Source organism: Scleropages formosus, chromosome 5 (genome assembly GCF_900964775.1).
Source record: "Scleropages formosus chromosome 5, fSclFor1.1, whole genome shotgun sequence".
Taxonomy (NCBI): domain Eukaryota; kingdom Metazoa; phylum Chordata; class Actinopteri; order Osteoglossiformes; family Osteoglossidae; genus Scleropages; species Scleropages formosus.
In genome coordinates, this window is record NC_041810.1 from 22,671,857 (window position 1) to 22,692,796 (window position 20,940).

The window sequence follows — 20,940 nt, forward strand, 5'->3', positions numbered from 1 at the left end:
CCGACTTGAAAGGCCAAAGCAATCAAACTCAAGCTGCCTCATCAACGTGTCCGCAAGCCTAAACGCTGCTGCCGGCATTCGGACCGCTCCGTGAGAAATGATTCTGTCCAGACAGAGAACCCAAAGGGCCTTCTCACCTAAGCGAGCGAGCGGCGTGACGACGTTCCGCTTAAGGAACGCGGGAGGTGAGAGCCCATTATGGTGGGTTACCGTTCTCACCTGACAACTCGATATGAGGTTTCAAATTCAAAACCTGTACAAGTTTTCTTCCCGAACACTATTAGTATGTGCAGAGTAGGGGATTCAGTTGCATGCAAGTGCGCGCGCACGCGCGTGTAGGGCAGAGGTGTACGTCAATGCACACTCACTCTGCGGTGGAGGGCGAGACCCGGAGCAGGCTGACACCGCCCTGCTTGGCGGCGGGCTGCAGCTTGGGCGAGGAGGGCGTGCAGGAGTCCAGGATCTGCTCCTCTGTGTCCGAGTGGGGCGACGGCGGCTTGGCGTTCTTCTTCTTGCCGAAGGCCTGCTTGAAGGAGCTGCGCAGCTGCAACAGGAAGCGTGAGTGAGAGGAGCTACCGTTTACCCCCTGCGGTAACCGAGCCCAGGGGACGCGTCCGACCGGCCTGCTTCGGGCCGGCGAGAGGGGAGCCGAGCAGAGAGCCGGAAGACCGGCGAGAGGGTTTAACGTGGTGCGGCATCCGGAGACGTCAAGATCGGCCAATAACGCTTCCGTCTTCCTCTGCAACATTCCTACTGTGAAAACGTCTCGTGGAATCAGCAGCGCGTAATTCACCGTTACGGAAGCCAGAGCTCAAGAAGTATATCTTATAATAGACTGATTTGTTAAAAGTGTAGTTACAGTTTAGCATTCTACTGAAAACAGTGCATAATTTATAGAAAACATCAAGAAAACAGTTTCATCTTTCGAGGTCTATGACAAGGGAGCCATAGGAAGTGCGCTGGTGAATATTTCAGGGCTCCTAGAAAGTATAGATTGAAAACACAGGGAGCAGGAGAATTATTCCTTAACCTCAATGTGATGCTGAAAAAGAATGTGAGATGTGGATGAGATGTGGTTGCAGCTGATGTTTATTCGATATTTTATGTTCTGCGCCTCCCACTTCACTCCATGCCCCAAATGTTAGATTTCACTTTTAGTTTTTTGAGTCGTACTTCACGCATATCTGTTGTCAAGTAGATGGGAATTGCTTCCTCTGCGTCTCTCCATCCATATTAATCGTCTGATGTGCGTGAGAAGTTGTTCCAGCCATAGAGGGCAGCATGGTGGCACAGCAGATAGCGCTGGTGCCTCACAGCTCCTGTCCTCATTTAGTCTGTATCAAACTTGAATGCCTTCCCTCTGCTCATGTGTGTTTCCTCTGGGTGCTCAGGTTTCCTCCCACAGTCCAAAGAGGTGTGTTTCAGGTTAATTAGTGATTCCATTCCAATTGGCCATAGTGTGTGTGTGTGTCACAGTGCTCTGCTGTCTCGTTAAATGAGTTCATCGAACATTTAAATCTAAACGTAGAGGTTGTTTAAGGACACCCCTGAAATGAACAACCAATCAAGACAGATGTGGGCGTGGCTCGTTGTGCTCTCGCGATTCAACACGACTGGACTTTGGGTCTTAGGGAAACAGCGCAGGATTTTAGCTTTGGCTACTGAGTGTGTTCCCTGAATGAAACGAAACATGTTCCACACATTAAAACTGGTCTTCTGATGATATTCCACTGGAAAATGCAGGGGCAGAACATACACGTCCATGTTTAACTCCACCAAGTGTATTATGCTGTGTAATAAATTTTACAGTTTCTCAGTATCGCTATGCAGCAGAACATCTTGTGCACAACGGAAAGCACAGTATCCTTCATGGTGGCTCTTGGTGGAGCACCCAGCAGAGCTAGATTTCTGAAGCGATGGCTGAACAAGTCTGTGATTCGTAGAGAAGAACACGAAGGGTCCGACTTGTGGACCCACGGACCGTTCACCACCATCACCTTCACACGAAGCCCTCGCTCATCCTTCTCACTTTCTGCCCACCACACACCTTCAGATCCTAACACCGCAACCGTCCCCCTCCCAGCCCCCTTCCCGCCCACACCTCCACACCTACCCAGCTCTTCTTTTTCTTCTTCTTGGCCTCTGCGTCCGCAGTGCTGCTCACGCTGGAGTGACTGGCGGCGCTGTTGATGCTGGACATGCTGTCAGAGGAATGCTGCCGCCGGATACTCAGGTCTGGAAACATCGCCATGGCAACCATCAACCACGATCCAATTCCAAAGGAGAAAAAAAAAAACATCCTCCTGAGGACACTAACGCAAATGAGGCGCTATGGTGATATTAAAAAGAAGATATAAAATTCATATCTATTGCCGCACATCAGAGATTTACTGCGATGAAGCGGCTGGGAAGCGTCGCTGTAGAGCGACTACAGACCACACGGCGGGAGGTGTCGAGATTTCTATAGTTACTAGGACTCCCAGTGAGGTACGTGCTGTGGGTACGTTTCCCGTGTTAAAGAGTCACAGATGCACCTCGCCACAACAGCCTCCAGCTGCAGTACCTTTGTGCTGGTGGTCAGGCCCATTGAGGGCCACCTGTATGGCCGTCTGGGCATCGGTGTTCTGGGCTTTGAGCGCCTCGATTGTCTCCCTGAGCTCAGCCAGTTCAGATTCCTGAGGAGAAACCAGCGGTCAAGTTATAAAACCACACTTCCACCAGCTCCCATGCGATCATCAAGCGACACATAAAAAATACGAATATAAAATACGAAACGCACGACCTAACATTCATTACAATGAGCGACTTGAAAGCATAGAACTCCTAACCCTTTCATAACGAGCATAAAGATTGACTTTACATATTTGTACTCATGACACAACGATGTATATTTACGACGCATTTCTTAATGATTGCGATATACCGACTATTTTAAAGCCAACTGCAGAAAGGACATGAACTGGTTTGGGGACAAAGAGCCTATATTTTGCTAGTCTTTATTTTTCTGAAAACTCTCCAACGTGAAGAAGCGCTGCCGATTTCGCCCCAAGTCTGCGCGCGCAAAGGAGCGGCACCGTTCCAAACGTGGACTTGCAGGCTGTTGCCGGAAACTTCCAGTTAAACGAATAGCTGGGCACCGCAGTCGGTTTGGCAAAGACGTCCCCGCGGAAGCTCATCCGTTTCATTCCGCAGGGATTAGAGCCGCCGCAAGCCATCAGCTTTATCGAGGGGCTGATGGAAGCAGCCGGCGAAAATCACGGCTTCGAACGCGAATTGAACGCGGACGGCCTTTGACGGGACCCCCGTTTGAGAACCGTTCTTCTTAAACGCTCGCGAACGTTTATAAATTGGAGGAACCGTCTGCATGTATGAGAAACGAACAGCTTTGCGGCCCGTACTCGGCCGAGACGACGAACCTGCTTGCGCGTTACATTTACTTTTCTTGACGCGGTACGTCTCGTGCCGGACTACAAACGACAGCATTCAACCAACGGAGCCGTTTCCCTCGGGGGAAGCGAGGCGCACGAAAGGCGGCGGCGGAGGAGGGCGGGCGAGGAGAGATCCGGCGGCACGGAGACGGACCTTCTGCTCGGCGGTCATGGTGAGGCTCTGCAGGCGGCACGTCATGTTCCCCAGGCTCTTCTCAAAAGCTGCCACCAGGTGAGCCTGCGGAGAGCGCAGCACAGGACTCCGTCAAACGCGCTGCCGAATGACACTCGCGACATCTCATCTTTCCAGCAGATCCACAACTGATGTGTGAAAACAGAGTGCGGTAAATAAGGGTGGTATCTCACAGCCCTGACCGCGCATATCCTCAAAGGGGAACTATTTCACTTGCGACAACCGGTGGGGTAAACCTTCTGAAGCGTGCAAAGGTTTTACTGTGTTGTTGGGGCAGCTGGTACCACAGTGGTTAGAGCTGCTGCGTCTGGACCCAAAGGTTACAGGTTTGAATCCCTCCTCGGAGTATCTTCGAGCAAGGTACTTGCCTAAAGTACTCCGGTAAAATTACCCAGTCGTATAAGTGGGTCATATCCAAGTAGCTTAACACTAGTCGCTTTGGAAAGAAACCTCGGATAAATCATGTGCCACGATGAGCTGCTGCGTGTGAATTTTACGTGACATTTATTGTGTAATTATACATAACTAGACATTTACACATTCGTTTAGCTGACATTTTTCTCAAAAGCAACTTACAATGTTAAGGTATTAATTATTCACCCATTTATGAATGTTGTGTTAAAATTATATTATTTCACCCTATCTTTACAATCACGCGTCTCAAACTCCTCAGCCAGGGGCCCCGACGTCTCACATGAAGACGCGCTGTAATTTGTCCGCCGGAAGCACGGTAATGTGCGAAAGTGTCGGGTGCGAAAGTGGGAGGGGGAAGAAGATTTTGGAAAACTGCAAGTGAACAGCTGCGGAAGGTGACAGGTCATTATGAAGAGTTGGGTGTGTTTTCCTGGGGACGGTTTTCGTCCCACATCTACCTTTCGGCAGCTTGACCTCACAACATTTTGCGCACAACGCAACTGCATTTTTCAAGTTCTAATTCATGTCGATGTTTGCGTTCGTTATGATTCGTTCAAGTTTACTGACTACAAAAACAGCATTCGTTCTTCTAGTGTCAGTTTACTTCGGTACTTTACAGACATTGGAAGATTCTAGAGGCGCCAGAACATTCCAGAAGGTACTTAAGCACTGAAAGCAAGCATCAGATCCTAAAAGGCACTGGAATATCCGGTGCTTGGAAACTGGTGCCAAAATTCACCAAAATTTGCTAATTCCAAGAATGTGGAATATTTTACATTTAGCTGATGCTTTTCTCCAAACCGACTTACAATGTTAAGGTTACAACTGTTTACCCATTTAGACAGCTGGGTAATTTTACTACAGGAATTTAGCATAAGTACCTTGATCAAGGGTACTACAGCCAGAGATGAGGATTAAACCTGCAACCTTTGCATCCAAAGGCAGCAGCTCTAACTGCTACACTACCAGCCGTCCCAGAATGTTTTTCCTAGGAACTGGCATACTGTACAAACTAATGTCAAAAATATGTTTAATGTAACAAAACTGAACGGAAAATGAAAAAAAAAGACATAATATTTTTGTTGCATTGTGTAATTTGTCTTCCAACCATCCCAGTCGTACAAAGATTTATTTGTCAGTGCTGCTGTACTCGACAATCTAAAATTTATATTATGGTCTGAAAACGTTGAGTTGTATCAGTTAAGGAACAAAAGGGTTTGTGCAAAATGTGATTAACTGGAATGCAGAGTCAAAGCAATCTGGCACAACGGGACATTTTTTAAAAAAAAAAAAAAAAAAAAAAAAAAAAAAAGAAAAAAATCAGCATATACAGTTCTTTCCAAGACTGTGAAGCACAGCATGTGTAAAACAGGCAAGTTACCAGACAGCTTGAGAGCGAAACTTTTAATAAAACAATTATGACAAGTAATAATCCCCTTGTTTAGCAAAACCAAAGACTCCGCATGCTTCAGAACGGACAAAAACAAGAATACGAACAAAGTTCCTCGTTTTCTCATTAATAAATCTTGTTTCTTCTTTGTTCTGTTGATGATTACAATGAATTTCAATCACATTCTGGCTGCTGCTCACCTACCCACATGTAATAAATAGGACACAAGCTATACATTTTTCACCACCCTGCTCCGAACTTACGTTGCGCCGCATTTCCCGACCCCTTGTTCCTGAAACGCATTGGGACTGATGCACACTACCATCAGCCCTTCAGTCTGTCCTTCTCCTACGATTCTCACAGCGTCCCCACCTTGTCGGGTCGCAGGGGGGGCCGTGGGACCGCCCGCCGGTCCCGCGATCCAGTGGTCCCTGCGGTTCCCACGTGTCTCTGGAAAGCGGGGTAACGATTCAGAGACCGCCAGACCAGTGAACCCGCAGAGGCGATCGTTCGGTCCTCAAGCGACTTCCCGCTGCTCATCCCTGTGACCCACATGCGCGTACGCGCACACTGGTGTGGACCTAACTACCAGAGTAAAGTGGGAGGCCCCGGGAGGAAGGGAGGGGCCAATGGAGCGGCTAGACAGAGCGGGCAGGAGGAAAGGGCCGAAAGGAAAAGGGGTGGGGGTGCAGCTGAACGGAGCGAGCTCCCCTGGACAGGGGCCGAACACCACCTCGCACCCATAGCCTTCGGCAGGGACTGTCCAGTCATGGAGTGTGCACCTTACACTTACATTTATTTATTCAGCAGATGCTTTTCTTCAAAGCGACTTCCAATAAACTCTATGTAGTGTCATCAGCCCACACACCTTATTCACCAAGGTGACTTAGACTGCTAGATACACTACTTACACCGGATCACTCATCCATACATCAGTGGAACACACTCTCTCCATCACTCACATAATGGCTAAACCTAAACAGCATGTCTTTGGAATATGAGAGGAAACCAGAGCACAAACCCACACAGACACGGGGAGAGCATGCAAACTCCACACAGACTAAGCGGCGTTTGAACCCATGTCCTCTCACACCACCCAGGTGTTGTGAGACGGCAGTGTTACTCACTGTGCCACCGTGCCGCCCACCTTAATCACACTGAATGGAAACGCTCCAAAGAACAGGACACACGTATCTCACCGCTTTCATTCACCAATCGGCTGTACCATACGGCTCAACTTCCAAAACAGCAGCAGAGCTCAGACACTTTTCTCTGCGAAGTGGAGCAACCAGCCCGATTTTTATTCATCCACACTAATATGTCTCATTTCAGCCTTGATAGCAGTTCAGAAATTATCCTCTTTTATTAGACAATTTGTACCCATATTCAGACTAAACACTTCTCAAGGACAGATGAGTGCGCTCAGCCCGTCTCTCCCCGAAGGGAAAACACATCTGTCCTGTACAGCATAGCTACGAGGAGGCACTGTGTCACTCTGAATTATTCTCTCTCCTTTGTAGTACTACGGCGTTTACCCCGGTACAAAAGTACTACATCCCAGTACTGTATGTTTACATAACAAAAAAAGAGGGAATTCTGTGGTCAGATATTGACATTTATTAATTTAGCAGATGCTTTCCTCCAAAGCAACACACAACTGGGAGAAAACAATTTCACAACAGAAGCTGGATTACAGGGGCAGACATCATTTTTCAAGCACAGTTAGTTTGCCTAAAAAGACAGTTTTTGCCAGCCCACAGAAACAGAAAAGTGACTGATAATGTGCTGCAGGGTCAAGGAGAACAAAGGAGTTCAAGAGAGAAGTTGCTTTGAAAGATGTGTTTTGAAACCCTTCCCGAGTGCTGGGAAGGATTCAGCAGCTCTGAGGGACACCGGGATCTCACTCAACAACGGGGGTCAGTATTAAAGATCACTTCCGCTACCCACAGACTACAGTCATGCCAGGGAAGTCGTGCTGTTGGAAGCAGAATACATGGTTTATGCGGTATACAGCACACACTAGACAACCTTTAAGCAAATCCTGATACTCCACACAGCAAAAAAGGAAAACATGAATTGCAAATTGAGAACCGGGCACCGCGGTGATTTCAGAAGAGCGAACCCTTCATTCCAAAGCTCCATCTGTTCCATTTAAAAACAAAGCAGAACACTTTCAAAGGCCCTGCGCCAGCTCCCTTATCAAGCCTGCGCAGCCCCACACAGCCCAACGCACCCCCACGCAGTCGATTCAGCGAGACTTTACAAAAAGCTGAACTTTGATCATACGTGGAGAAGACCGAAGACCGAAAGAGCCGTAGTGTTGGTGAAGAACGACCGACAGCGCCTCGCGCGACCCTTTGACCCGGCTCCATGAGCCGCTTCCCAGAGGGCAGGCGTGGCCATCCTCTGTTTCGAGGAGGTGCCCCAAGGAGCGACCGCTCCGCATCTCGCAGCACTGGCGCTCGGTCAACCATCAAGCATCACCACACACTGACGCGTGAACGACAGCCGGTCTCGTCGTTTTCCCTTCGGCTCATCGGAGGAGCTGCGTTGACGCCGCGGTCAGGAAGAGCACCCAGAAGAAGTCAAATTAGACAAGTGAAGAAATCAGCAGAGCAACGGCAGTAGCGATATGCCCGTGACTGCGTCCCATAGTAAAGCAAGGTAATGATGGTAACGGGGTGCAGCTCGTGACTTACGTTGGATGACAGCTGAGAGGTGAGCTTTGCCACCTTTTCCTGGGAAGCGTCCAGCTCACGGCGCAGCTTGCGGATTTGCTGTTGGCACAAGGACGTCCTTTTAGTGCGTTCCTGCACCGAGGGACCCCAGCAGACAGAAGAGCGCACCAACTCGGGAGCCAAAATGTTTGTTTCACTAAAAGTCTACTCGGATTCCTCAGTTTTACTGCTGCACATGGGTTTATCTGCTCCTGGCGACAACCAGCCCACCTACTTTTTAGGACCTTTCTAGGAATAGTGCAGCGCAGTGTAAGAGCAAACATGTATGTGCAAGTTAAGAGCCCCCCCAGATTATACTTTTTCTGGCAGCATCTTCAGCACTGAGGGAGCGTTGGCATTTTTGCTCATATTTTTGCACAGGCAACTTGATATTTGAGAGAATAAAATATTATCATCTTCTAACCGATTGGTATTACAGTAATGTTGGTGTGTGCTCATCGGAAAAGTAGGGGTTCTTACTTCCGAATGAGCCTTTTCTTCGGTCTGTAAGAGAGAGAAAAGAAAACGGTTCTCAATATCAGGGCATAACAACAGCTGCGTTCATCAGAACCAACACGTTCGTAAGGCTGTGGTCAGACGGAATAAATAAAAGGACACCAAATGAGTCAGACTGTGCTCAAATAGCGATAACGCACATTAAGACTCAGCTGGCCTTTGTGAAACATGCCTGCTGTGCCATCGCAGCATTTCACTGGACTTCTTTCCAAACCTGCTGTCTTTGTTTGTGTTGGAAAAATCACTCATTTGCATAATTCTGCTTGCTGCTCACTGAACGCTGGCATTGATGCCTTATTACATCTCCCACCTAATGATAAAGAGCATGAAGGATTTCTACAACAATCTCAGCGGTACATTCCCTAGCTGTTCACTATTGCCTTACGATAAAAAAAATAATCAGTATTTTCAGCATTTATTTATTGTCCACAGCACTCAGATACACACGGTACACACAGCGAAGAGAAACGCCACAGCTATTCAGAGTAAACTACAGAAGACTACACTAGAATAGACTGGCCTAGGCTAGAGTAGACCACAGGCCTGGTCCTCATCACTGGTAAGCAGTTGTGCAGTTAGGCAACAAGGAGAGACTCACAGCGGAGTAGAGAGAGGATGTGCTGGACACCAGTGACAGAGATGATCCATGGACTGGGGAGAGATTGGACAGGCAGGGTTAGCTACATTTAATTGGTCCCATGAAGAAAGCATTTTATTCTTCTGAACAAGGCAGTGGAACTCTCAAGCAAACACCAGGTGAGTTCAGCAGCAGGTAGCACAGTGCTAGGAGCCACTGCCATGACTTCGGGACACAGTCCTGGGCCTCCTTGACCATGGGACTTACCCTGAATTCACATGGTAAAACTACCCATCTGCGTACAGGGATAAATCACTGCAAGTTACTTAATACCGCAAGGTGCTTTGGAGAAAAGTGTCAGATAAATGAACAAATATAACCCCCCTCCCCATTTGACTGCTACTTTTCTCCATTGCAGCTTAATATATCAAACTACTTGAGTGAAACAGAGTACAACAAATTAACAACAGAGAATGAGTGTACAGCGCTACAGGAGTAAAGGTGAATACAGCCTCTACAAGTACCATATAGTATGGTGCAATGCCCGTGAACAATGGTCACCCACCCTGCTTGCTACTCGCCGTCTCTGTCATTGAACAAACGTGAACAAAACCGGCCCACGGCAGGCAACGCAAATCCCGATTGTCCAGCTGTATGAAAATAGGGTTGACACCCCGGAGTGACACCATCCATTCACTGCAGGTGGAACATAATTGGCATCCACTGGTGTGACAGGTGGGAAAAGTGTGTCCCTGGCTTACCGCTCCACACTCAGTGAAAGAGCATCACTAGGTGGTGCAAGCAGGAATCTCAAAGGCTCCAACTGCAGGTGTGCATGGGGCTCCCGGTGTATTCTCGGGAACAGCGAGGCAGGGGCGGCACACACACCCACCTTCCTCCATGCTGTCTCGGAAAGATGCCGAGCGGCTCATGCCCCGAGGGCGCTCCTCCAGGGAGGTGGCGCTGCCGCCCAGCGCGTGTGCCTCCCCGCGCAGGTCGAACGAGGAGTCCTGGGCTGGGATGCTGTTGGAGCGGCTCATGCTGGTCCCGGGTAAGGGGAACTGGGACGGGTTGGTGGGGCTCACTGTGAGAGCACATGACTGGCAATACATCACACACCCTCGAGAGACCTCACAACCCTAAGGGCCTCATCTGCACAAAGTCAGCCATGAGGACAGAAAACTCACGCAGGTTGGAGTAGTGGTATTTTCCCGTTGTGGAGGCTGCACCAGGAGGAGACAAGGGGGACTGGCTCCCGGTGTCCTGCAGGCCCCCTGTGGAGTGCGAGCGAAGCCACTCCTTCCCCTCCTCTTGAGACATCTGCCCAGATGAAGGGGGATACCTGTGCGGAGCAGAGGTGTGCGGGGTCAGTTAGGTACGGTGCGTTTGACAGTGAAACCGTCCTAAAACCATACTCTTATGCATGCAGGAAGCATCTGAAACATGTGACAGAGCAGGCGTGTGTGTATGGGATGGTGCCGTTGGCTTTCTTGTGCCATACACACGTGTGCACTCACAACGCAGGGTAAGTTCCCTCGGTCACAGTGAACCCATGTTGCGTTCGCGGTACGAGAGGGCACAGAAACCCACGCAAACACCGTGAGAAAATGCATGCTCTACATAATGCGACGCAGATTCAAGCCAAACACATAGTGCGGGAGCTGTGCGGCACCACCGCTACCCACCGGGGCACGGTGCCACAGTCGGAGCGAATGCACCCATGTACCACTTTGATCCAACCGCACGAATGCAACCGGCAGGGAACAGGCGAGTCAGCTGCGAGATGTAGTCCTGCCGGCGACACGCTGAGACCAAGCAATGCGCCTAGTTTGTGCCCGAGCTTTTCAGAGGCACCGGGTTCGAAGAAACCCATTAAGCTGAGCCATTCACGCTAACTGCCTGCACAACGAGGCATTTTTTAAAGACAAGAAGAATGATGATAATAATGAACGATAATAATAACCCAGAAAACCCGTCTCCTTTTATTTCCTCTTGTGCCACTCATCTGAGCCTTCGCTGCGCGTTCGTGCTACACTGAACACCGGGGGGATGTTCTGAACATCGCAGCACGGTCCACGGTGAGCAAGGGAAGACTTGCACTCGCAACTCTGCCTTCGGACCCACCGGAAGCTCGAGCGCGGCCCGGCCGGCCCGCTCCCCCGACATCCGGCCGAACCGGGTATAAAGGAGGAATGGCCTCCGGCAGGGTTGGAGGAGCGAAAGCCATATTAGAGGCAGCAATCAGGTTATAGAGCAAACAGCTCATATAAGAGGTTTCGTGTGGAACCCAAAGCAGTGGCACAGTGGACAATAATGAGTAAAAGAAGGAAACAACAGTAACAGGAAACTGTACCTCAGCCCCTTCTTGGGGAGCGTGTTCCTGTCCAGTGGAATGCTGGGAAAATTAAAACACACAAACACATCGGTTATGGCACCAAAACGGGCGAGACGAACGGGAAACGCTAAGAATGCGAACCGCTGTACACACACTGTACACAGAGTGTCACACGCTGCACACATAGCCTCGATGAGCTATGAAGGTATCAGCGGCCACCTTTCTCTACACGGTAGGGCACGCCACTTCGCCCTAGTTGGACACGCGACGGACTCTCACCCCTCGGACAGCGTGGACTTGACGCTGCCGGTTCTGGCCGCGCGGGGGGCCGAGCCGTGGTGGCCCACGAGGTCGATGGACTCGGAGCTGGTGGGCAGGCTGCTCATGCTCTGGTAGCCCAGCGTGTCCTTGCTGCCGGCCGACGAACTGCTGAGGGGGGCCCAGGGCCTGGTCCCCGGGGCCGGCGAGAGGGCGGAGGCGGGGCTGGATGCCGGCGACTGCCCGGTTCCGCCCGCGGCGTCGCCGGTGCCCAGTCCATACAGGGGACTGCTGCCGCCGCTGTGCCCTCCGCTGCCCAGGCTGCCGGTGCCCGAGGACGGAGAGTCGAGGCTGATCTGGCGCGCCAGCGTGCCGTGGGGGCTGCCCAGCAGCGAGGGGCACTTTCCCGAGTCTGGGGTGCCCGGGGAGCTGGCCTTGCTGCCGGCCTTGGCGGCAAACAACCTAAGAGCGAAGACAGGTGTTCGTAACGAGGGACTACGGGAGCACAGGCGTGGAAGCCATTTTGGCTCGTTTGTACCGCGTTCACCACGGTACCAGTTTCGCTTCACCTCTTGTTAACACAGCGCTTCACAACAAGACTGTCTAAAGTACATCCACTACTGTGCTCTTCAGCAAACGAGGAACACACACACACACACACACACACACACACACACACACACGTACAGGGCGTCCAGAAATGACCAAAGTGTAAAGTAATACATTTATGCACTGAGCTGACAATTTTACACCAAATGTACCGCATTGACCTACAGCAGCAGTTACAGCGCCCATCGCCGGAAGGAGCGAAATCTCCCTTTCGACTTTTCTCAGTAGAGCGAGGAAACAATCCAGCCGGCGCGACGGTATTCGAGTGCACACAAGTAAACTCTCGGAAACGTGAAAAAGCCCAATCGCCCAATTGGCTTCTAGTGACACGGTGGTTACGGTTACATTTGCTCATCACCAGCCAAACCGGTCAGATGAGCTTCCTGTGAGCTACAGGTACTAAAGTCAACGGTTCGCTGAAACTTCTCATGTTTTTTGTCCTTCTGAGCAAAAATGCTTGCGATTAGCAGTGGTGACTGCAACATCACCGCACCCCAGAACCGCAGTAATTTGTCTGTGCCCGACAGTCCGTGTACCGGTGCGCTCCCGGCATTCTGCCCCTAGAGGCTCGGCCTCGAAATCGCACCTCCGCGGCCGAACAGGAGAACGTCGCCGCCCTCTTAACTGTACCCCCGACGGACCAGGTGGTGCGGTACACAGGACAAATAAGTGCTCTCCGCAGCACCCTTTGTTGCTTGTGTCAGGGAAATTGCTTCATGTGCATTTACACAGACGAGACACAAGGTGGCACTCTTCTCTTATTCCAGCTTTCGCGAGGCATGGAGAAGGAACGTTAACGTAGCAACTGGAAATCGGAAAACGACGGACCGTCGCGTACGCTCGCGTTCCTGCCCACTTCCTGCCTCGTTTCCTTTAGGGGGTTTCAAGGTCACCAGCAGAGGCGACAAAATGCAGCCTTCACAAAGGAAGACTTTTCCCAGTAGTTTAATGGAGTGTTGCGTCGCGTTCTGTGTGAATTTTGCTTCGTTCTCATTACAGCAAACGCGTCTCGGAGGGAAACCGAGAAAATAGACACTTTCAGAAAACCGGGTGATCCAGATGACCACAAGAAGCGGTTCTGACCTGCGGAAGGTAGGGGAAGCGATGTCGGGGTATTTGGACCCAGGTTGCCGGAGCCCAGACTGACCCGTGGAGGTGGGGCTGGACTTGGGCGACAGGCCAGGAGCCTCCGAGTCGGACACGGCTACCTTCTCCTTGTCCGTCTGGTTGACCGTGACGGGGCTGGAGCGACCCGAGCCCACCTTCCCGCCGTCCCGACGCTTGGCACCGGCCGGTTTGCCTGCAGCAGCAGTGTCGGCGCTACTGGACCCTGAGCGCCGGGTCACCGCACCGCTGCTGGAGGACTTAGCTGGCCGGGGCAGCGAGCGGTACTGCAGTGGAGCCCGGGGACTGCCGCAACCCAGCAGCGCGCCGTCATCCTGCGGCTGCGACTCATCTAGACTGGTCTTGCGCCCTCCTGTGGTCGCGCCACCGTTGCTCCTCCCGGACGTTAAAGACTTGGGCGCCTTCCCCAGCGTAGATGAGCCGCTGGTCAGCGTGGCCCCGCTGGCTGTGACCAGCTGGCCCGGGCTGGCTGTCGCCTTCTTGAACCCAAAGGAACCGGTGGTAGGGGGCCGGACGATCCCTGAGGGGGGCTTCTTGCTCTCGTCCCCGCTGCTCTTGCCGGCATCGGAAGGTGAACGCTGGACACCGGATCCCTTGGGCGGAGCTTTGCCCTTCTCCGATGCCTTGGCATCATCCGTTTTACCTGAGAGACAGAGAGACAAATTGGACCGGAGTTGTTGCCCCCAGAGTTGCCTGCTTGGACAAACCGGTGACCCGAACAGAGCTGATGAACATTTAGCACCGTGCATCAATATTTGGCTGTCTCTCTGACTCACGAGCAGCAGGACTGAAAAGGGAGGAATGAGAAAAACGTGTGCGCGCACGCACACGTCGCATTCGGCGTTCCCACTCCCAGACAAACAGAGAGCTGCCGAGCAAAGCGAAACGCGCTGAGAGTCCAGCAGAAGAGCACTGAAGAGCAGCACAGTTCTCTCCCCGCTGTCTTCACCACGTGTCTCAGTTAATAAATTAATACGTTAATATGAAATTATCACTTTCACCCACTCTGAGCTCACAGCTCATCTCCACAGGCTTCGTGTGACTAACGCTGGCTTCACAGATGCCTACCGGGGCTTTTCAGCGTCCCTGGGGTGCCTTTGGTCCTGGGGGGAGTCATGCCCCGCCTCCAGGATCCCGTGTGGGAGAGGGACAGACACGTCCTCTGGCCCAGCCGCTCTGCGTCCTCATACTGTCCCGGGGAAGGGGAGGACGGCTTCCGTTTGGACATTGGCTCCGTGGTATCGCCCTGGTCCTCCTCCTCCTCCTCCTCCGTCTTCAGGCCATCTGTCCCGGCCCAGGTGCTGCCGCCGTCGTGGTCGAGGGCCGTGCGCTTTGGGGGGTCCATCTGAGACAGCGGCGAGTCGGTACGAAAATAAATGCAAATCAACGAGAGATGCGGCATAGTAAACATTTACAGCCCCACGTCCAAGGGCAGAACGGCGTCAGCATCTCACACACGCAGAAACACACAAACAAAATTCGCCATGCTCCCCGTAAGCCCTCCTTTGCTAGGGAACCAAGAGCTGACTCAGCACTCTTTCCCATCATTCCAAGGGGCAGAGGAAGATGTCACACCGTCGCACTGCAACATGTCAGTATGCGGCTCTTCAGGAGAACACCTTGCTCACCTCCCCTCATCCCTACGGGAGCCGGCAACACAAGTCTTAATCATCAGTAACGACACGGAGCCCGACGACACGCCCGACGAACCGGAGACGCGGCGACTCGGCCGAGGAGCAAATCCATCAAGCTATTGTCGCACTCTATAACGAAAATGACAGCCTACTATTGGATCTGTCAAAACCAGCCGAGGTAATTTTTTCCCACCGTTTTTAGACATTGTGCTCCAAGATCTCCACCCACCCCCTCCACACACACACAAGAAATATTTTAACATTAAGAATCTTATCAAGAGCTTCAAGGCATTTCTCAAACATCAGGCTACATGAAGAACAACAGCGACCGGAGCACAATGACATGGACCGGATAAATGACTCGCTCTCTCAGGGACGGGTGGACGCGCGCTCGGTTCGTCTCGGTTCGCACCTGGGGCCCTTTGGTCTTGCGGGGCGAAGATGTGACGTCGCGGTAAGAGGGCGCGTTCAGGTCGTCCGTGCTGACGTTGTCCAGCGTGTCACTAAGGCCGCTGCTGACGGAGCTGCTGTCGTCCCAGCTGGCGGAGGAACAGGGAGCGCTGAGAAACGGAGAGGTGAAGAGATCCACAAGCGCACACACACACACGCACGAGAGGGAGAGCGATAGGCCGAGAGCAAAGAGGCAGCGCGACTGTACAAGCGCATAGAATCTGAATAAGTCGTTCACTTCCCAACTAAGTGCTCCTTTGATGGGGAGGGGGGGGTCCTGCCTCATTACTGGGGAGCGCCGTCTCCGGAGACAGAGCTCCATCAGAGCATCCCAGCATCCTGCCGAAAGCCAGGATGTGCCAATTTCCAATTACCGCCTCTTTCCTGCTGCTGCTGCTCCAATCATTCATTTTTTACACATCTAATTAGTACATCGAGTGTGTGTGTGTGTGTGTGTGTGTGTGTGTGTGTGTGTGAGTGTGTGTGTGTGCACTGCTCTTTTAAACCTTAATTAGACCACTATTGACCTGTAGGTGATTTCCATGAATGATGTGAATTCATACTTGTTTCCTGCTATTTTTTTTTCCCCCCAGAACGGCTTGGCCTTAGAGCTCTGTGAGTCTATGTGGAGGAGTGGACCACGGGGATGAGCAGACCGCCGGGATGAGTGGACCAGGGGAAAGGAAAAGTTGATCTATTATCCACTACAGCCCAACTATATTCATGTCTCATTTTCTGTGCCTCCTGTTGTGTGATGGAGTTCACACACCTGAAAGTTAATGGAATAACTCACTCACTCACCCACACACACACGGCACCCTTACAGAATCCATCAGTGCTCACCTTCAGTTAATATCTGTTAGGATCCGTTTGCTTTCCGAATGGTGCTTCTTGAATGTCTCAGCTGGGGAGACAAAGACCCTCTGGGCCAGAAGGCCAGTGAGCATCACTCACCCTCCCTCACTCATTATCTGTCACCCATCAGCCAGCAGAGCCTTTCTGAACCCTCTATCAGTGAACCAGCCACATGAACAACTGTCCTGCAGGAAAAATGTACTGAAATCGATTAATGAAGCCAATGAATCACCTGGTGCTCATATTTATTTATTAGCACCACTTCTTCTCCAAGACAACACACAAAATCACTAACTTGTACTGGACACCTTTGTCTAAAGTGACTTACACTGTTAGTCACACACACACACACACACACACACACAGAGCGAGCGAGTTCCGCAGCCCCACGACACCCTCAAAGGATCTTCTTCCTCAGTGTCTGTTTCCAACAGATGGGCCCTACCCTAGAGTACTGAGGGGTACCACACGTTGTCACCAGAATCACTGTGGCCAGCAGAAACAAAGCGCAGCGCAGCGCACCCCCCCCGCCATCAGAGCAGAACTGACAGATTTGCACTACTCTTTATTCCACCGATGCGTTCTTTCGTTTCGCCTCAAAGCGAGCGAATGCGATCGTGGGTGATGAAACACCTCGTCTCCCCGTCTAAGAGCTGCGGTGTCACACAAATTCCAACTTTCCTTTAAGGAAAATGGAACTTTGCCAAACTAAGTGCTCCCCGTCTCCCACGCTGCGTCTTTGTCGCTGGTAACCGGGCCGACAGGGACTTCCGTCACGGCGCTAGTTACACGACCGAAATGACAGTCCAACAATTGATAAAAGATCCAATTCAGAAACTTGTTAGTACCCACCCGCCCCTCTCCTTTCACTCATCAAGAGCATCTCAGGCTGATGGGGGTGCGAACCATGAACAGACTGACATTCTAACGCTGATTCCAAATAAAGCCTTTCCCACAGGCTAAGCTGACTGTGCCATCTGGGTGTTCGTTTGTAAGTAGGACGTCTCCGCCTGCTTAACACTGAAAATTTGTTTTAAAAAATATACACACATGTCATTCAGTTTCATGGGAAGAAAAAAAAAAAAGAGTAGTTATTACTTTATAGTCCTTTCCCAATAACACTGTCTATAGAACTTGACAAAATTTCCGCAAAAACAAACTATTTCAAGGACAGCACAGCGGCACAGCGGGTAAAGGCTGCTGCCTCGCAGGCTGTTTGGCCATAGGTTTGAACCCGGCTCTGTCTGTACGTATTTTGCACGGGTTTCCTCCCGCAGTCCGAAGACGTGTTTCGGGTGAACCGGTGACTCTAAACCGTGCGTACGGAGCGTGCGTCAGCGTGCACGTGCGCGCACGCGTGCGTCTTCCCTGCGATGGACCGGTGTCCCATCCAGGCTGCAGCACCACTACCTTTGCGCCCTGTGCTTCCAGGACAGGCTCTGCAGCACATCGACTCTCACCTGGAGAGGCAAATCGGTAAATTCTTTCACAAGAAGACGGTGTGAGAACTTTACCATAGTTTCTATTTGTTTGCTTAGACGATTCCAGTAAATAAACAGTGATGAACAAAGTCTGGTTTTTCCTGTGATTTTCTCTTCTCAGGAACAGTCACAGGTTCACTGGGGTTTTCTTATGGTCCAGCTCTGAGGTTTCCAAGGCAACCGCCTCCCTGTGTCAGGTCACTGATGTTCAGCCTTCACAGCTTTTCTGAAACTGCACTCACCTGCACCACTGCTCACGCTTAAAAGCCTGCACCACCACAGGGGGGTGGGGGGGTGGCTGTAAAACGACACGTCTCCCTGGAGACCGCTCCGGCGTTCAGACAATACGGGGGGGGACCGCAGTTCATCAAAGAGAAGGCCTGGTGTGAGCCGAACACATACCTGACAGCTAATGAAGATGAGCAACCTGCACTGGGAGTCTCCCCCCACCCATCAGCAGCAAATCCAACTCAAACACTGGTTTCATCTACCAGCGAAGGCCTCCATACGTGAGCCCTAAAGAATGACTCAGGGTATCAAATCACAACCCAAGTTTCTCTAGTCCAGCTCACTACCTACAACATAGTGAGATGTTCCACTTCACGGCTATTTGCCCATTTTTCCAACAGCACATTCCTACTCTATCAGTTCTGGGTAAGTACCTTGATCGAGAGGAATTCTAACCAGGAACCTCCGCTCTAAACAGCGTATCACCCGGCGTCACATTGAAATGTTCCCAGAAGATCATTCAATTAGGCTCCTACTTCTAGACACATCGCACCGGGAGAGGTGTGTATAGTACACCATGTTATAGTTTACTACACTACACGGCTCTTCGTACCCATGCCTGGCCACACACGTGTACCCGTATACAGTCAACGCAAACACACTTTGGCTACGAAAGGCTGCGAATGAAGGCGTTCCCAGAAAAGTAGAGAGAAGAGCTTGGCAGTGTAGAACCCCCCCCAGAGCCCACTGACTGATGTCACATGACTGGAGGCCTTTAATTGGAAGACTTGAGCCACATTACACTGTCCTACAACGGATGTGGGAAATCTCACAGCTCCTATCTGTTGTTCTGTGGGATCTGAGCACAGCGCTTCAACACCGCAACCCAAAGCCCAGCGGAAGGACGCATCAGCATGACTTCTTTAATTATATTGCAATGGGAGCGATCGAGCTGCGGGGGGCGGGCCTTCTGGCTTCGCAGTGGGCTCACAGTTGTCATCCAGGGAAAAGCAGAATTAATATTCAGCACAAGAGGCTCCGTGGGCCCTTCGTGGCGGTAGTTATATTCAGCTCCCTCGCTTAAAAGGCTGAGTCACTCTCACTGCTCTCGTCGCCTCGCCGGGACGCCGACTGCGTTCAGTCGCACACAACGCTCAAGCTCACAGGAACAAGAAGCAGGAGCCTTTTTTGGTTTGAGCACAGCAGCAACCGTGTATGTGAGACCAGACAGGAGAGTTCGAGGCAAGGTTCAAGTTCGACTGGTATTACCCTGAAAATTACCCTTAGTTACAGCACAACTCTGGATTGAGTGACGAATCACGAATGAATTATCAGCATTACTGAGCAAGTGAAGCATCTAATAGAATGGTGCACTTAACGGATACAGTTAAGACAAAAAAAGGTATAAGGGTATGAAGGAGCAGGTGAGCGCAAGCAGTTACCGCTGACCGTTCCCCTCCGCTCTGGTCCCGCATTTCGAATTCATCGAATACGAATGTGTGAACAAATCACTGTCCTCGCAAGGAAAACCCCGCTAAGACTGTCACATATTGTGCTTTAATAGTTCTGACAGTGTACCGTGAGCCCCAGCTGCCCGTGTCTCTCGGTGCCCCCTCCACCACCCCACCCACCCCGTGAGAAGGCGTCAGAGAGCCAGCTAACAAAAAATGACAGCAGTCCTTGGCGAACTGTGTCAAGGGCAGCACGAAGGACCATCGGTGATGAGTGCTGACACTCCGGGTTGACGGCAGTCGCGTCACCACGGTTTCGAGCCACGTGCCGGGTACTCGTGATGTTCCGTCTCCCAAGAGCGCTCGTTTTCCCTATATTAATGCGAAGATCATTGGGAACATTTTGTCTTCAGCGAGAGTCAACAGGGAGCAATAAATAGGAGCGGCAGATCTTCTATATAAAGGATGATCTGACAGGCAGCCGCTCTTCACGGAATGTTTAATTACTGCTCATCTCAAGCTGTCAACTCCCGACTCTAATCCGTGACGATTCCGACGGACCCGTCGCGTACCGGAGGCGGAACCCAGTATCACGAGCGAAGGCCGATTGCGGAGATCCTCACGGAGAGGAAGGGCGGTGCCATAGCAGAGGACTGCGGTGCACAGGGTGCAGAACAGAGTGAAACGCGCACCGTGGGCCTCCGGACCGATGAGTCTAAATGGGAACATTTGGGAACGTGGTACATAAAGGGTCTCTCTCCATTCTTTCAGTCACTTCCGCTGCAGCGCTACAGGACCTCGCACTTCCTGGCACTGAGAAAAAGCACCATGGTGCACCGCTCAAGCTGCAGGCTCGACGCACCCTCTCCACGCAGGCTAATATCTCCTACTGTGTCGAACGGCCCGGCAAAGGGCTCCGTCGAAAAGGCGACGGCGCGTGACGCTTCCGCCCGCTGTGAAAAATCTCCTCATGTAAAATTCAGAGTCCCTGAATGATCTGCGCGCACCATGTATAATTCACTGTACATCGCTGTACAGTGCAAATAGACGCGCTGCTCAACAGCGCACTGTTTGATTTGAGAGGCTGTTTAAGCAGGATGTTGCAGCAAATTTGGAAGCTGGGGAATTGCGTCGGGAGATCTCGAAATTTGAAGACATGAAGCGCAATGAGTTCAAATAACCCGGCAGCCTTGCTGTCAGAAGCCGCATGTGCGGCTACAGCAACGCGCTCCGCACTTCTACACGCTGAGAAATCATACGGGCTGCGTCTCTTCTTGGA

General features: G+C 51.4%; 1 protein-coding gene across 4 annotated transcripts in view; it reads right to left on the reverse strand.

Moving 5' to 3' along the window:
• Window positions 1-20,940, reverse strand: part of LOC108942194 (neuron navigator 3-like) — a 207,489-nt gene that overhangs the window by 12,927 nt on the left and 173,622 nt on the right. For 3 of the 4 annotated variants that reach the window (XM_029252127.1, XM_029252128.1, XM_018765340.2), the window contains exons 14-27: window positions 15,609-15,756; window positions 14,631-14,907; window positions 13,521-14,205; window positions 11,850-12,290; window positions 11,589-11,630; window positions 10,423-10,577; window positions 10,128-10,319; window positions 9,257-9,309; window positions 8,623-8,646; window positions 8,125-8,202; window positions 3,583-3,666; window positions 2,564-2,675; window positions 2,114-2,235; window positions 369-544 (exon numbers count right to left, since the gene is read on the reverse strand). In XM_029252127.1, the coding sequence (XP_029107960.1) occupies window positions 369-544; window positions 2,114-2,235; window positions 2,564-2,675; window positions 3,583-3,666; window positions 8,125-8,202; window positions 8,623-8,646; window positions 9,257-9,309; window positions 10,128-10,319; window positions 10,423-10,577; window positions 11,589-11,630; window positions 11,850-12,290; window positions 13,521-14,205; window positions 14,631-14,907; window positions 15,609-15,756 (2,589 nt within the window). The remainder of the gene's footprint in view (window positions 1-368; window positions 545-2,113; window positions 2,236-2,563; window positions 2,676-3,582; window positions 3,667-8,124; window positions 8,203-8,622; window positions 8,647-9,256; window positions 9,310-10,127; window positions 10,320-10,422; window positions 10,578-11,588; window positions 11,631-11,849; window positions 12,291-13,520; window positions 14,206-14,630; window positions 14,908-15,608; window positions 15,757-20,940) is intronic. The other variant, XM_029252126.1, reaches the window with a different exon arrangement.